The 15,020-nt window shown below is 43.3% G+C and overlaps 3 protein-coding genes across 6 annotated transcripts; 2 read left to right on the forward strand and 1 right to left on the reverse strand.

Moving 5' to 3' along the window:
- Positions 1–480: 480 nt before the first annotated feature.
- On the forward strand, positions 481–5,694 carry LOC122009234 (ultraviolet-B receptor UVR8-like). 2 transcript variants are annotated; one of them, XM_042565315.1, is made up of 5 exons: positions 481–852; positions 1,292–1,508; positions 2,793–3,102; positions 4,205–4,688; positions 5,277–5,694. In XM_042565315.1, the coding sequence occupies exons 1-4, from the start codon at positions 536–538 to the stop codon at positions 4,675–4,677; spliced, it is 1,317 nt and encodes a 438-aa protein (XP_042421249.1). In that variant the 5' UTR covers positions 481–535; the 3' UTR covers positions 4,678–4,688; positions 5,277–5,694. The 2 variants fall into 2 exon arrangements, with proteins under 2 accessions (XP_042421249.1, XP_042421250.1); XM_042565316.1 differs by having other exon boundaries at positions 5,280–5,694.
- A 505-nt stretch (positions 5,695–6,199) lies between these two features.
- LOC122009233 (pentatricopeptide repeat-containing protein At3g29230-like) lies at positions 6,200–8,571 on the reverse strand. 3 transcript variants are annotated; one of them, XM_042565312.1, is made up of 2 exons: positions 8,287–8,571; positions 6,200–8,135 (listed from the first exon to the last, which is right to left on the reverse strand). In XM_042565312.1, exon 2 carries the CDS (start codon positions 8,092–8,094, stop codon positions 6,454–6,456), a length of 1,641 nt encoding a protein of 546 aa, XP_042421246.1. In that variant the 5' UTR covers positions 8,095–8,135; positions 8,287–8,571; the 3' UTR covers positions 6,200–6,453. The 3 variants fall into 3 exon arrangements, with proteins under 3 accessions (XP_042421246.1, XP_042421245.1, XP_042421247.1); XM_042565311.1 differs by having other exon boundaries at positions 6,200–8,140; XM_042565313.1 differs by having other exon boundaries at positions 6,200–8,186.
- Positions 8,572–10,751: 2,180 nt separating this feature from the next.
- Positions 10,752–13,552, forward strand: LOC122011587 (wall-associated receptor kinase 5-like). The gene is made up of 3 exons (XM_042567969.1): positions 10,752–11,703; positions 11,912–12,076; positions 12,198–13,552. The coding sequence occupies exons 1-3, from the start codon at positions 10,824–10,826 to the stop codon at positions 13,346–13,348; spliced, it is 2,196 nt and encodes a 731-aa protein (XP_042423903.1). The 5' UTR covers positions 10,752–10,823; the 3' UTR covers positions 13,349–13,552.
- The last annotated feature ends 1,468 nt before the right edge of the window (positions 13,553–15,020 follow it).

Raw genomic sequence — 15,020 nt, forward strand, 5'->3', positions numbered from 1 at the left:
TCAAAATAATCTAGGTCAATGAGAATCCAAAAGATCTATCAAATTACCCTAAACACAATTATACTGACCTCTATATATAGAGATCCGATATGTTATCATCCCATGGATGATAATGGATCGTTTAAATGATTCTATAGATTAAACCAGCCCATTCATTAATCTTAAACTCAATGGATTACGCACGAATTTAAATCTGCTGATCGGTTTAGAAGCGGGTTCTGGGCTGATTATGGATTTCAATGAATCCGTCTCCAACCCATCCCTATAATAATAATAATAATAAAGGTTAACGGATCCAACCCGCCTTGAACCCGTCAGATTTTGAGCGGATTCAGATCGGGGTGGGACGGGACGGGTCGGATCGGATCTTGATTCGGATTTATTTATTTTTGACAGGGTGAATTTCGAAATTGATAAAATCCGACCCGAATCCGTTCCGTTGCTATATCTAACGGAAGCTAAAGAACATTCCCAATATCTCAGTCAGGTCCAAAACATTTTCAATTTTTGAGTTTTTTACTAAGAAATCGACACAATGCGATGCGCCTCCGCTTACTTTCGATCTCACTTCTCCGCTTCGTCCCACTCCGATCTCCTCCGATCCCTTGATGGCGGTGGCGCACGGAGGGCGGCGTCTGTATGGAGCTTCGGGGATAACAGCAACGGCGCCTTGGGCATCGCAACGCCGCTCGCCGACGGGTACGAGCCGACCCGGGTTCCGTCTCTCCCCTCCGACGTCACCTCTGTAGCCGCCGGACACTATCACTCCCTCGCCGTCACCGCCAGAGGGGATTTGTGGGCTTGGGGCCGAAACGAGGAGGGTCAGCTTGGAAGGCACGCTGCGGCGCACAGGTTCTCTGCCTTATACCTCAAAGCCTTTCTTTTTCATGTCTTAGTGACCGCGATTTTGTTGTCTCTTACTTGTTTGTCTCCAAGATTCATCCTTTTCCCTATTCGTGATCTTTACTGTGATTGCAATTTCTCTGCCAACCTATAACGATAAGTATCTTATTTTGCTACTTCTTACTTCTATCTTCAATCTTCAATCTTCAATCTTCAATCTTAAAGATATCATAAAAAGGATGACAGTCAACTTTCCCTAATCATTTTTCAGTCACTTACACTTGTTTGATTCCTACTTTACTTGAGGGGTTATAGATTTGTGCCGAAATCGTATAGATAATTGGAGTCTGTACCATCTTTTTTTTTCTTGCCCTATGGAATTTCAAGCAAATGATAACTGGAAAAGCATTGTGTTATTCTTTCACTCTCATCTTATTGTTGCTGACAGAGTCACATGGAGCCAACCAGAAAAAGTTGCAGGTGTGGATCATGTTGGAGTTACAGCTGCTTTTGCATCTGGTGTTGTATCTGCTGCCATTGACGATGAAGGCTCTTTATGGGTATGGGGACGATCCAAGCGTGGTCAACTTGGCCTGGGAAATGGTGTTATAGAAGCTACTAAACCTTCCAAAGTCGAGGCACTTGCAGGTCATCAGTTAGTGAAGGTGCTAACCTACTATAAACCCTTCAGTTCATTTGATATCAATTTCCACAAATGCTGTAAAACTCAACTATCTCACGGTTTCTTCTTCCACTTTGTATTGCTAGTGACATCAAACAATTTGAAAAAAAAAAAAAATCTGACTCCTATAACTCCCCTTGGGTTCTGCCTAATTTCCCTTCTCCATCTCCTTCCTTTCTTGTTATGTTCTTGTGAGATATTTTTGCTGGCCACGTGTTAATGATTTATCACAATAGTACCACAGACATTAAAAGCTTGCTATGGTTATACTATGAACTTATTAGTCCAGCATAGTCATCTGTACTTAATGAGGAGATTCAGTAATTATTTGATAGCCTATGTAATACCATTTATCTAGAATAATAGAGGATGTTATTCTATGCTTATACAAAACGAATGACATGTATATATTTATTCATCCTAATAACTCGACTCAGACAATATGACCATTTTTCTAGAAAACCAAAAGGTGCTGCTCTTTGGTAAGTTTGCTTATGCTAGACACATGACACATGTATCCTTATGAACTTATCACCAACACCTACAATTTGTTCTTAATAAGTAGACTCGGTTGCATTCATGGTTTTATGGAATACATTTGGTATGGTTGGCATGCAAAATTTATTGTTCCATTGATCGACACAAGAAACCAATTCAAGATCTTCAATAAAAAGAGAGGGCCAAGCCTTCTGCAATGAGGCTTCTGCGTGCAGCTTCAATAAAGCTTTGTGCAAGTGGCTGCAATGGAGCTTCTGCGAGCAACCACAAAAGCAAGGCTTCTGGGAGCAACTGCAGCAGAGCTTGCATGAGCAATTGCGATGAGACTTCTGCGAGTAACTACGATAGAGCTTCCACGAGGGCCAGGTTTTTGCGAGTTTGAAGGCTAGGATTCTGCTATTTGTGACAAGGCTTCCACAGGACATCCACGACGAGGTAACTCACGATGAGGAATCTTCTTTTGCTGGCGTGATTCGTTCCTCTTCTCTCCTCCTCTGGATCTTCTTCCTCTTCCCCACCTCAATGCCTCTGGCATTACAAGTTGGCATTCCTCAAACGACATTGACACTATATCGATCTGACCAGGGTGTTCCAAAATCCCAGTTCGGAAAGATATTTTATACCTGGGTCATACCATTTTGTAGCCTATATAAATGGCCATTTTTAATAATACAAAAGCTCCTATTCTTTTCTACAGTAAAACACATGACTAATATTTTTTTCATCCAGTTTCAGGACTCATTGTGACATCTTTGTTCTCAATAAGCAGGTATCTTTTGGATGGGGGCATGCATTGGCTCTAACTAAATCTGGTAAGGTGTTTGGTTGGGGTTATGCAAAGGATGGAAGATTAGGTCAAATGGGGCAGAAGCTCTATGTAGCACATGAACCTTTGAAACATGATAGATCATTGGAGAGTTCGACGTCAATGCTTGATGCAGTCGAGAAATTGGTGGCAGAGAAGATTGAGGAAGAGAAGAGCATGCCCATCATTTGGGAGCCATGTGAAATTCTGGATATGGGTGATTCCAGTGCTTCTGATGTAGCTTGTGGGCTCGATCATTCTTTAGTGCTCTCTAGTAAGTATCTTTTTGCTTATTAGGAAATTATTTGTTATCATGAATTCTTGATATGCCTTGTTTTTTTTTGCTAATCTTTCTAAGTATCTGTTGTATCGATCATTACTTTAGTGCTCTCTGGTAAGTACCTTTTTGCTTATTAGGAAATTATTTGTTATCATGAATTCTTGATATGCCTTGTTTTTTTGCTAATCTTGTTAAGTATCTGTTGTATGAAGTATTTTTATATTCTTGTTCTTAGGATATAATGCTAGGATTGGAATTTTCAAGCTGTTATTAGCAGGGTATGCAGTTCAATTCAAGTTCACTTAGTCGAAAAAGAAGGGCAAACTTCTCACCAAACATTTTCTCAAATCACGAGCCCCACAAGACCTCTAGCTTCATGTTTTTTTTTAAAATTTTTTTTTCGAAGGTCAAAACTTTCCCGTGTTGGACATATATAAAGCCACTAGATTTGTGGAGCGAGATCTATCTAAAAAATAATTTAAGTGGCTTAGTTTTTGGACATTAAGTCGTTTTGGCTCCAAATCTTCTTCCCATATACTCGAGATTAGTCTTGGATGACCAATATGAACAATGTAGCACGATCAAGTATTTTTTTAATAAAAATTACTTGATGGCCCTTCATAACTCCAAAACACAAACTAAGACTTCCTTACAACTCTCGAGGGGATAACCAATGAACAATTTAGGTGTATGAAGTAGTGTGGCTCAGTGTCAAATCCCAAACTAATGCCTGTATTCCCCACACTCTTTGGAGCACATGTTCAGCCAGAACTACTTATCACCAAAAACAACTTATTTCAACTCAATTTATTTACTTATGACCACAAACAAGTTATTTCAATTCAAAATTTATTTTCCAAGTAAATCTAGCTACTATGAATCTGGTATCCTTGTTTGTCCAAAATAATAAAATTTTTCCCTTAAAAAAATTCAGGAAGAAAAAAAAAATCATCAAGCTATGGGTATTTTTTGCTGCTAAATCAGGAAGCATGATTTGGGAAAACTGAAACTAGGTGTGTGATATGAGAATTTTACCAAAAAGAATTGTATCTTTGTTGGTCAGAAAATTTTCTTATAGTTTCATAATTTATTTCAGGTAATTCCAGTATACTAAGCGGCGGAGACAATACATATGGTCAGCTGGGCAGGAGCACAGGAGAAGGCTCTGTTATGCTTCCCGTTGACACGAACACTCTCTCACTCTCAGTTTCAGCAGGCCTCGGTCACTCTCTTGCCATATGCCATACTTCATCTGGAGCTTGCACTTCTGTGCTTTCATGGGGATGGAACCGGAGTCACCAGTTGGGGCGTCGAGGGCGAGAAGATGCCCCGGGAATAATCAAAGCCCTCAATGGAGAAACTCCAACATCAGTTTCTGCTGGGCGTGTGCATTCCCTTGCCCTCACTGCCAAGAAGGAGTTGTGGTTGTGGGGCTCTGGCCGAAATGGCCGACTTGGACTCGGAAGCTCGTTGGACGAGACGGAGCCAGCCATGGTGGAGTCTCTGGCTGGGCTTGATATTCTACAAGCAGTGGCGGGTTTCGACCATAATCTTGTGCTGGTTTCATAATAGTTTTTCAGGTCAGTAATTTCTTTACTAGTTCTGAATTTTTTATGATGGTTAGTATTTACAAAATATGAATTGAACCACTGGTTGGACCAAAAAAACTTGAAATTAGATATCAGTCCAGTTCAGCTTAATTATAAAGGACAGTCTAATGCACGAAACTTCAGTCAATGCAATGCCTTGAGGAAGAGTCTCTTACGTAACCTTATCATGCATTACAAGAGATTATTTTTGTGACTCGAATTCGGAGATTATTTTTTGTGACTCGAATCCGTGAATATTAAGTCACACGGCAACAATTTTACTATTGGGCCAAGGCTTTTCTTCTAGTTCACAGATTGAATGTGCAATGAAAATAAACCGATAAAAAAACTGTCGGTTTTCAAAAATTCTAAGCTGATTTTTCCGACAAAAAAAAGGGGGTTGTATATGGAGCATTTTACCAAGAAGTGGTATTTCATCCAAATGAACAAAATGAGTCATTATCTGTTTCTTTTTTTTTCCCCTAATAGATGTCCTAGATTTGTTTTTTCCCACAATACTTTTAGTTGTGATCTTTTTTCTTACTACAAGTAGATAAATTTGTGTTTTTCATGGTGCAGAAGATCCAGAGGAGAAAAAGGAGGGGATAAGGGAAGGAGTTGTGCTCGCAGAAGAGATAGTCCAGTTATCTCGTTGCAGAGGTTCATTTGCGTAAGCCTCATCACGACGTAATAGATCCTTCTCGTGCTTGCCAAAAACTAACCCTTGCACAAGCTCCATCACAGTCGCTCACAGAAGCTTTGTCGTAGAATCTCTGCCCTCAAACTCTTCATATTGAAGGCATCGAACTCAATCTCTGACCTCAAACTCTTCATATCGAAGGCATCGAGCTCATATCACGTCTCATTTAAAATCTTGCAATAGAAAAATCTTGCAATAGAAACTCGAGTATACACGAGCACAGATGATGTTCGTTCAACGGTCTATTTTTTAGTATTATTCTTGTATCATTCTGCTTATCATGGAAAATTTTCATTAGCTTTTGTGGAAGCTAGATTCTTGATTTTGCTTGTTCATCTTTTTTTCATGCTCGTGGACATAATGCAAGATTTCATCTTGAATGAGAATGCCGATCAGAGGAAGAATAAGGGAATTTGTTTACTGAAATGATAGAGAAATACTCGAAGTATATCAGTCAAGTTCTTAGAAAGAGTAGCTCTTCAAACAAGCGATACCACTTCTTTCGTAGAAATCTGTAAGACCTAGTGTCGAGTGTTTATGAGAAACACCTCTTGAAATTCTATCATAGTCAAGCCAGAAACAAATAAAGAAACTCTGAATAACCCACAGTTGCTTGGTTTTCCATCTCTCTGTGCCACTTGTATCGCCGACCTTGCAACAAGTAGCTTCTCTCAAGTCGTTGTGGTCGATAACATGGCCAGCTGACAGCGTTTTGTGAGTACTGAGTAACACGAATGGAATATGCCACACTGAACCTCCTCTCTTCTCCTCCCTCCTAGGTTGCGATTTGTCTATGTTTGCATAAAACTAAACAGCAGAGAAGATTTTTGTATCTCCGAAAAAGTTGGGATACAGGGTTTGCTGTTCTACGAACTCAATACAAAGATACAAGCATATAACTCGATCTGAATTGTCACTGAAATTCAATCAGCACAGAGATCTCAGGAACAAACTCAACCAAAATCAGTTTTGCTTTTCCCTTCTGCTCATAATTTGTCATAAAAAACAAGTGAGACTCACTCAGAATGGGGGGAGTCAGATCGATAGTACTATTACCTATTCAATCTGCATAAGCAGATGCCTCAATACTTCCTTGATGCTCTTGCTGTGAGGATGTTTTTCATCCCCTATTAAGAATTCATTGACCTCGCCCTTAACCTCAATCCAACTGCATCCTGCTGTTTTGGGCACTTTCCGCCTCATCGCATGCCTAATCTCGGCTACATTGCCCCACAAATTAGCTCTAGCAAAGAGGTTCGATAGGAGGACATAGTTACCGGGATTTAGAGGCTCGATGGAAAACAGTTCCCTAGCAGCAACCATTCCGATATCAATTTCACAGTGTATCCTGCACGCGTTGAGCAAGGCTCCCCAAACACCAGCATGTGGTTTAATAGGCATGGCCTTTACAAAGTCATATGCCTCTTTAACAAGTCCTGCCCGACCGTATAAATCGACTATGCAAGCATAATGATCAGCTGATGGTTCGATCAAGTAATCTCTGCTCATGCATTCAAAATACTCGCGTCCGGTATCGATGAACCCAGCATGACTGCATGCGGTTAAGATGCCCAGAAAAGTGATGGTATCAGGTTGGATGCCTGATTCTATCATCTCAGTGAAAAATTTCATAGCATCTTTTTCATGCCCATGACTGACAAAACCTAAGATAATTATGTTGTACGACACCACATCCTTGTCGGGAATTTCAGAGAACACCCTGTAAGCCTCACGAACATCGCCGGATTTAGCATACATATCGAGCAATGAATTGAATACGTAACAATTCATCCAGATGCAACTTTTCGCTAAGAACCCATGAAGCTGTGTCGCGATTTCTAAAGCTCCCAAATGCCCGCAAGCCGACATCAACATTGCCATGCTCACATGGTTGGGTTTTATATTTCTCAAGTTCATTTCCTTGAAGAGGCTCATAACTTCGTACCATCCTCCATCTCGACAATATCCAGCCATCAGTGCATTCCAAGAACTGATCTCTCTTTCGGTCATCTGATCGAACAGTTTTCTAGCGGTGGAAGTGTCTCCAATACCTGCGTATCCGGATATCATAACATTCCATGAGACTGAATCCTTGTGAGACATTTTATCGAAAAGTTCACGGGCAGCTTCCATGTCACCTTCCTTGCAATAATGTGAGATCATCGTGTTACATAACACAACATTGTCCTCCGAGGAAGTCCATAACAGTCGTGAAGCTTCTTGGATACGACCGACTCTCGTGTACATGTCTGCTAATGTTGCTTGCACATACATGGAGGAATTGTGCCCCAATTTAGTGGAATGAGCATGAACTTGATTGCCCTCTGGCACGGCCTTCAAAAATGAGCATGCTTTGAGCACGGAAGATATCGTAAAAGGGTTCGGATGAGCTCCTCTTTGATGCATCATTCTGTAGATCAGAATTGCCTCCCTGGTCACCTCAGATTGATAGTTCGAGTAAGACGTGATGATCGCGGTCCAAAGAAAAACATTCGCTGAATCAATGAGGTTATCAAATACCATGCGAGCATAATCTCGATCGCCCAACTTTTTACTGCAAAAGCTTATGAGCTTGACGGCCGCATAATTATCACGGTCGAAGCCCTTGATGACTATTTGAGCATGAACTTGCAGAAATGATCTCAATGTTGTGCATTTCTCAAGATATTTCAAAGAATTCTCTAAGATTCCCAACATTCAAGCAACTAACTAACTCAACTCAATGTACCTCAGAAATCCTGCCCTGAACAACAAATAGCTCTTATATAATTCAGACAACAGAAATAATACTGCAAAAATCAAGCTTGAAATCAATCAACGAATGAAGTTCTTCGGAAACCCTAGGGAACGAAGGGGAAGCAAATGGAAACTAGAGGGAGGATAACTTACGGTTCGAAGTCCTGCGGCTATGCTACGTGAACAAGGCATTTTCGATGCTCGAGATTGAGAAGCAACGCACGACCCTTTCTTCCTAGATCTTTCCACGAGTCATCGCCGATATCGAGATGTGAGCCATTAAACTAGGTTTTGGGAGAACTGGCGGAGCGACTACAGAGATTTCGAACCGGCTCAAAAGGAACCAAAACCCTAAAATCTTAAGGGCACAAAACGGTCTGCTCGCGCGCCGGCGAGACTTCCGTTCTTCCGCCGCCGCCGCTGCAAAACTTCTCGCCGTTCTTCGTTTAAATACTTCTCCGAACATAAAATACTTAATATTTTTTTTTTCATTTTGCTACCTATATTTTAAATAATTACATTTTTATCTCCTCCTCTCTACAAGTAATAGCAGAAATTAACACTATACTGCTACATGTTCTGCACTTGACCGATTCAAAGTTGTTAATCTTCCAGATGCGGCTCCCTATGTAAGAAAATATCGTGATTGATCCCGTCCGAAAATTTAGTCGGATGAAGACGGATTTAATGTGCTGAAAGTTGACGAAGTCACTGCAGATCATCTATCCGCATCCATCCTAAAGGTTCGCATGAGCGGCCGGTGAGGGCGATGACATCGGATCGTGACGACACCTCATTCGCACTATTGTGACTATCCCACGAGTCGTTAGAGATTATTAGAACCAGAAAAGCCCCCGCATGCCCCTCCGACGCCAAGTCGTACTTTTTCCCATAAATACAGTGAAGTTGGACGAAAAAGTAAAGATTGGTGAGAAATGACGAGTGAGCTAGCGTACCTGTATAAGGGACAAAGCATCCCTTTTTATACTACAACGGATGTTTCTGGGACCTGACGAGTGTTAGGGAATGTCGGCTGTCAGCCTTTATCTGGCGGTGATTGACACGTGGCTCTTCCTAATAGGCCGGCGACAAAACCAAAGGCGTAGTGAGCCCCGATTGTTAGCATATTCTCTGACACATTGATTATTCTCTGACAAGCGGTTACGATTCCTTGGCTTGTTTGTCCTGTAGTGTCTGGACGCTGGGTCTGTATTTCGAGATCTGTACTCCGACTTGCTTCTGTATGCTGTTATCCGTGGTTCGTATGTCCCGATCTGTGCGTTAGGCTTGTTTCCCGACCTGCCTTTGTCAGCTGTTATCCATGGCCTATACGTTCCGACCTGTATGCTAGAGCTGTGTCCCGACCTGCTTCTGTCTACTGTTATCTATGACCTGTACGTTAGTGCTGTGCCCCGACCTGCTTCTGTTTACTGTTATCCATGGCTTGTACGTCCTGACTTATACGCCAGGTCTGTATCCCGACCTGTATCTATCGTTATCCATAGCGGGTACGTCCCGATCTGTACGCTAGGTCTGTGTCCCGACCCGCTTCTGTCTACTGTTATCCATGGTTTGTATGTCCCGACCTGTACGCCAGGTCTGTTTCCCGACCTGCTTCTATTTACTGTTATCTATGGCTTGTATATCCCGACCTGTACGCCAGGTCTGTATCCCAACCTGCTTCTGTTTACTGTTATCCATGGCTTGTACGTCCCGACCTGTACACCAGGTCTGTTTCCCGACCTGCGCTCACCTATTGTTATCCATGGCTTGTACGTCCCGACCTGTACGCCAGGTCTGTTTCCCGACCTGCGCTCACCTATTGTTATTCATGGCTTGTACGTCCCGACCTGTATGCCCGATCTGTATCCCGACCTGCATCTGTCCGCTATTATCCACGGCCTGTACGTTCCAGCCTGTACACCCAGTTTGTTCTGCGCCAAGGGCCTTCTTTCCTTTACTTTTACTTGACTCGTGAGCTCAATCCTCAGTTGTACCTGGCTCGTGGGCCCTGTCCTTGACCGCTATCAGGGCTGGCACTTGTCCGACTTATAATCCTATCCTTTGACCATCTCGTCAGCTGAGACTTGGACCCTGGCCATATAAGCTTGACTTCTGACCAGCCACGGAGGCTGGACTTCTGACCTCCACGTAAGCTTGACTTCTGACTTCCACGTAAGCTTGACTTCTAATCAATCATGGAGGCTTGACTTCTGACCATCCTGTGGTCTTGACTTCTAAGCCCATCATCTTACTGACCCTATGAACATGCGCTGTATCAGTGTTCTTCCCGAAAAAACTTTTCTCTGTGTTAGGTCGATGGATAAGACCGAGTTTTGCGTCCATGTAGAATTCATCATTTTGATTCTGTATACCCTAACTTACATCATGCGCGCTGTAGTCGAAAACTTCAGCTTCACTCAATCTGCTGGAGATTTTTTTAATTCGATAAAAAAAAAATACAGTTTTTGTTGGTTTCAACTCGAAGAAGCATTCCAAATGCGCGAAGTGTCGTCTTCTTGTTCCTCCGTTGACTTTGAAGACTGCTTCTCCTTCATCCATCCATTGACTTCAAATACTTTTAATTGCCAATTCCTTCTCGCAGCATTTATGTAAGTTGTAGTTGTTATGAGTTGGTAAATGAAGATGAGCTAATTTTAGATCACAAGGAATGAACAAGCTAAGAGAACATGGAGGTCGTGCCTTTGGTCGTTCTGCTGTTGCTGCTGGTCGCCGGTGTGCCGGCAGCATCCGGAGAGCGGCCGCAATTACCGGCTTCTGAGTGCCCGACGAGCTGCGGGGATGTGGAGATCCCCTACCCGTTCGGCATCGGCCGCAACTGCTCCATCGGCCTCAACTACACGGTCAACTGCCTGGAGAACGCCGACGGCCAGGACCGGCCTTTTATCGGTGACACGGAGATCATCGAGATCATGTTGGCGCAGGGCAAAGGGCGGGTGTACAACACGATCTCGTGGAATTGCTACGATGATCGGAGCAGGGGGACGTGGTCTTTCGACATGAGTGGATTGCCGTACAGATTCTCCGACGCCGACAACAAGTTCACCGTCATCGGCTGCGACACGCTCGCCTACATCAGCGGCACCCAGGGCGGCAAACCGTACCAGAGCGGCTGCATGACCTTCTGCCAGAACGACAGCCTCGCCGACGGATCCGGCTCCTGCGCCGGCATAGGCTGCTGCCAAACCTCCGTTCCCCGGGGTCTCGACTACATCGACGTCCGGTTCGATTCAGAACACGATGGCTCCAGCACGAGGAACTTCAGCCCCTGCAGCTACGCGGTGCTGGTGCAGGAGAATCACTTCAGCTTCCAGAGCTCTTACATCACGACCACCAAATTCTTGGATGAGATTTATAAGCGAAGCGTGCCGGTGGTGGTGACTTTTGCGATCGGAAATGAGACGTGCGAGGAAGCCCGGCGCAACTCCAGCCGTTACGCCTGTGTGAGTCAGCACAGCGAGTGCGTTGACTCCCCCGATGCTCCTGGGTATCTTTGCAATTGTTCCAGTGGCTTCCAAGGCAACCCATACCTCTTCAACGGATGCCAAGGTACTTTTACTTCACAGACCCGACAGAGAAGAGTTTTTCACTCCGTCTTTCTGTCATTATTCCTTGTATATTGGCCCTGAGACAAATTAAGAGACGTTAGAGATGGACGTATTCATCTTTTGTCATCAAAATATATTGACATCTCTCTATCTCCAATCTATTAATCCTTTCAACTTATAGATGTGTGTGTGGTTAAATATGGTTGCAGACATCAATGAGTGTGATCGACTAGATGTGTATCCATGCAAAGGCGATTGCCACAACACGCTCGGTGGTTATAACTGTTATTGTCCGCAAGGTACAACGGGCAATGCTTCCAGCACTGGCTGCATTCCAATACCACGGCAGTCCATAGTGACAAAGGTTGTCACAGGTAAATTAATCGTTCTTGCTTTTAATTTTAATTGATCTTTGACAATGATATTTTCTTTCATGGGTTTTGATTTCGCATATCCTACTGATTTAAAACCTCCTCATTCATACAACATGTACAGGTGTTTCTGGCAGTTTAATTTTCTTGCTGTTATGTGGTTTGTGTTTTTATTTGGTTTGTCAAAGAAAAAAACTCGAAGAGATTAAGCGAAGATATTTTGAAGAACACGGAGGTCTTGACTTGAAGAAAAAGATGAAGGAAGAACAGAACCTTGCATTTCGGATATTTGCAATCAAAGAACTCGAGAAAGCCACGAATAATTTTGATGACAGACAAATACTCGGCAAAGGAGGTAATGGAATTGTATATAAAGGAATTTTAGAGGACAAATGCACTGTGGCTATAAAAAAACCAAAGCTCATCGATGAGAGCTTAAAGAGAGGTTTTGGAAATGAAACACTCATTTTATCCCGTATCAACCATGACAACATAGTAAAGCTCTTGGGTTGTTGTTTGGAGACAGAGATGCCAATGTTGGTCTATGAGTTTGTCCCCAATGGAACTCTATCTCATCTTATTCATGAAAATAAGAATTGCTCTTCAATTTCTTTAGACATTCGACTAAGGATTGCGTATCAATCTGCTAAGGCTTTGGAATATTTGCACATGGAAGCTTCGCCTAGTATTATTCATGGAGATATAAAACCTTCCAATATACTTTTAGACAATGATTACAATGCAAAAGTTTCAGACTTTGGGGCTTCGAAGCTAATACCCAAGGATGAGCAACAATTCGCTACACTGGTGCAATTCACTTACGGTTACATTGATCCTGAGTGCCTTCAAACATATGAATTGACCTATAAAAGTGATGTTTACAGCTTTGGTGTGGTTCTCCTGGAGTTGTTTACCGGTAAAAAGGCAATTTGTTTCGAAGGACCTGAAGAACAAAGAAATTTGGTGACGATTTTTGCTTTGTTCATGGATGAGAATCACGTGTTTGATATCTTCGACAATCAAGTGAAAGAGGAAGCTAATGTCGAATTGATTCAAGAACTTAGTGAGCTGATCAAGCGGTGTTTGTACTTGAAGGGGGAAGAAAGGCCTACGATGAAGGAAGTGGTCGAGGAGCTGCATACACTGAGAAAGTTCACGCATCACCCATGGTCGTCATGGGAACAATATGAGCAAGACAATGTTGAGAGGGAGAGCTTGCTAGAGGAGATCACAACTCATGCTGATGGAAAAGAATTAAACATTTTCTTTAGTTGAGACGCTTATAGCACATTGAATGTGGAAGGTAATTAGTTGAAGACACGGTTATACATGATATATACACAAAAAAACAAAACATATTGAATAAACAGCATTATAATGTCAAGTAAGCTTGTATGTGTTTTGTGTCTACAGTTAAGTTTTGTGTAAGTTGAGTTTATGTTATGTGTGGATTTTGCAAATTTTATAAATAATATATTTTCTAGCTCATTACTTTAGTTTGCATGTCAAGAGACAATTTTAGTTAATTTTTGTTCAATTTATATTGTTGATTTGTATAGAGAGTTTTTTTCCTTCATTCTCTATTTTACCTGACCAATAATTACTAATCAACTCTCTAAAAACACTAGTGTTTGCTTAGCTAGTAACTCTTAGGGGCGCTTGGTATATATTTAGCAATAGGAATGATAATAGGTTTTGATTGAGGGGTTAATAGCAATGGGAATTGATCCTATCTGAGTGCTGAGACGATGGTCGCTGGGGACGTGGCGCTCCCTTCTGGCTTCACGTAAGCTCCTGGATGGCGTAGACCTCCGTCGAGAACCTGCAAGCACAAAACCGAGCCAGGAAGGGGTTCCCGGCGACGGCCCTCCGACGCTCAAGTCAGTTCCCGGCGGCGAGAAATCGAAGCAGAGTAACGAGAACTGTAACTACAGTGGTGACTAGCGCATACCTCTGTTGAAGTCTCGGGGTCCTTATATAGGACTCCTTGAAGGTGCGTGCATGCTTACCAAGACGTGCACGCTTCTCAAAGTATACTTATAATGAGTGTGTCAGAAAAACGTGTCTAACGCCATATCTTAACAGACCGGGCATATCCTTGACGTGACAATGGAGGCTTCCACCGTACGATTCTCTGCTTGACCATGCTGCCAACTATGCTGCCTGTCGGTGACACCTGCCCCGAGGAAGATATTCCCTCTTGCTCATCTGATCGTTTACAAGACTGAGTGGGGGGTCCGCTCGGCCGCGCCCCCACATTGCTGAGGCAGTGACCGAGTCGAGTGGGAGTCCTGTTTGTCTCCTAGTGCTTCATCCTGCTCCCGCCTCGCCACATGCAGTGTCCACCGTTCGGCCGAGCGGGGACTCCGCTCGGCCCCTGAGCGTCGAAAACCCAGCGTTGAGCTGGGCTATCGCGTCACGCCCGGGCAGACACCAGCTGGCCTACCATCCCGCTGACCGTGTTGACTCGACCCCACATGTCATTGGCTCCTTACCATCCGGGTCTCACTTTACCCTTAGATCACATGCCTCCCCTTCAAGTCTAGTCGAAGGAGGCTGTAAGTTCGACTGACTGGACCAACAGTTTGGTGCGAGGTCGGCCGATCGGCTAACGGGCGAGCTACATCCCGTTCGGTTAACGCCGAATGACCTCTCTCCTCGAGCGGGCCCTCCTACTGCTGTTGAGGGGCGAGCCGATAACTATTGCCGACGCCGTCCAAATTTCCTCGTGATGCATGCAAACTCTCCATTAAGGTTGGGCACGCTCATTAAATGCCACCGCTGATGCCACGTGTCACCGGCGATGTCCGAGGTGACAACTACTGATGACATTGATGGTTCAATTTTGACGGATGATGTACTCCGCATTCCCGTGTCTAGATCGTATGGCTTAGCCTTTGCCGTTCATCTTTATAGCAATACGTAACTGAAAACGAAGTACAATGAT

The sequence above is a fragment of the Zingiber officinale genome, chromosome 8A (genome assembly GCF_018446385.1).
Source record: "Zingiber officinale cultivar Zhangliang chromosome 8A, Zo_v1.1, whole genome shotgun sequence".
In the NCBI taxonomy this organism is placed as follows: domain Eukaryota; kingdom Viridiplantae; phylum Streptophyta; class Magnoliopsida; order Zingiberales; family Zingiberaceae; genus Zingiber; species Zingiber officinale.

What these genes read in the sequence shown, in the direction of transcription:
- LOC122009234 (XM_042565315.1), top strand. Translation starts at nt 536, where the DNA reads ATGCGATGCGCCTCCGCTTACTTTCGATCTCACTTCTCCGCTTCGTCC. An exon ending in AGGCACGCTGCGGCGCACAG is followed by an intron (nt 853 to 1,291) that starts GTTCTCTGCCTT and finishes TGTTGCTGACAG; the next exon opens with AGTCACATGGAGCCAACCAG. An exon ending in TCATTCTTTAGTGCTCTCTA is followed by an intron (nt 3,103 to 4,204) that starts GTAAGTATCTTT and finishes AATTTATTTCAG; the next exon opens with GTAATTCCAGTATACTAAGC.
- LOC122009233 (XM_042565312.1), bottom strand. Translation starts at nt 8,094, where the DNA reads ATGTTGGGAATCTTAGAGAATTCTTTGAAATATCTTGAGAAATGCACA.
- LOC122011587 (XM_042567969.1), top strand. Translation starts at nt 10,824, where the DNA reads ATGGAGGTCGTGCCTTTGGTCGTTCTGCTGTTGCTGCTGGTCGCCGGT. An exon ending in CCTCTTCAACGGATGCCAAG is followed by an intron (nt 11,704 to 11,911) that starts GTACTTTTACTT and finishes ATATGGTTGCAG; the next exon opens with ACATCAATGAGTGTGATCGA. An exon ending in AGTGACAAAGGTTGTCACAG is followed by an intron (nt 12,077 to 12,197) that starts GTAAATTAATCG and finishes CAACATGTACAG; the next exon opens with GTGTTTCTGGCAGTTTAATT.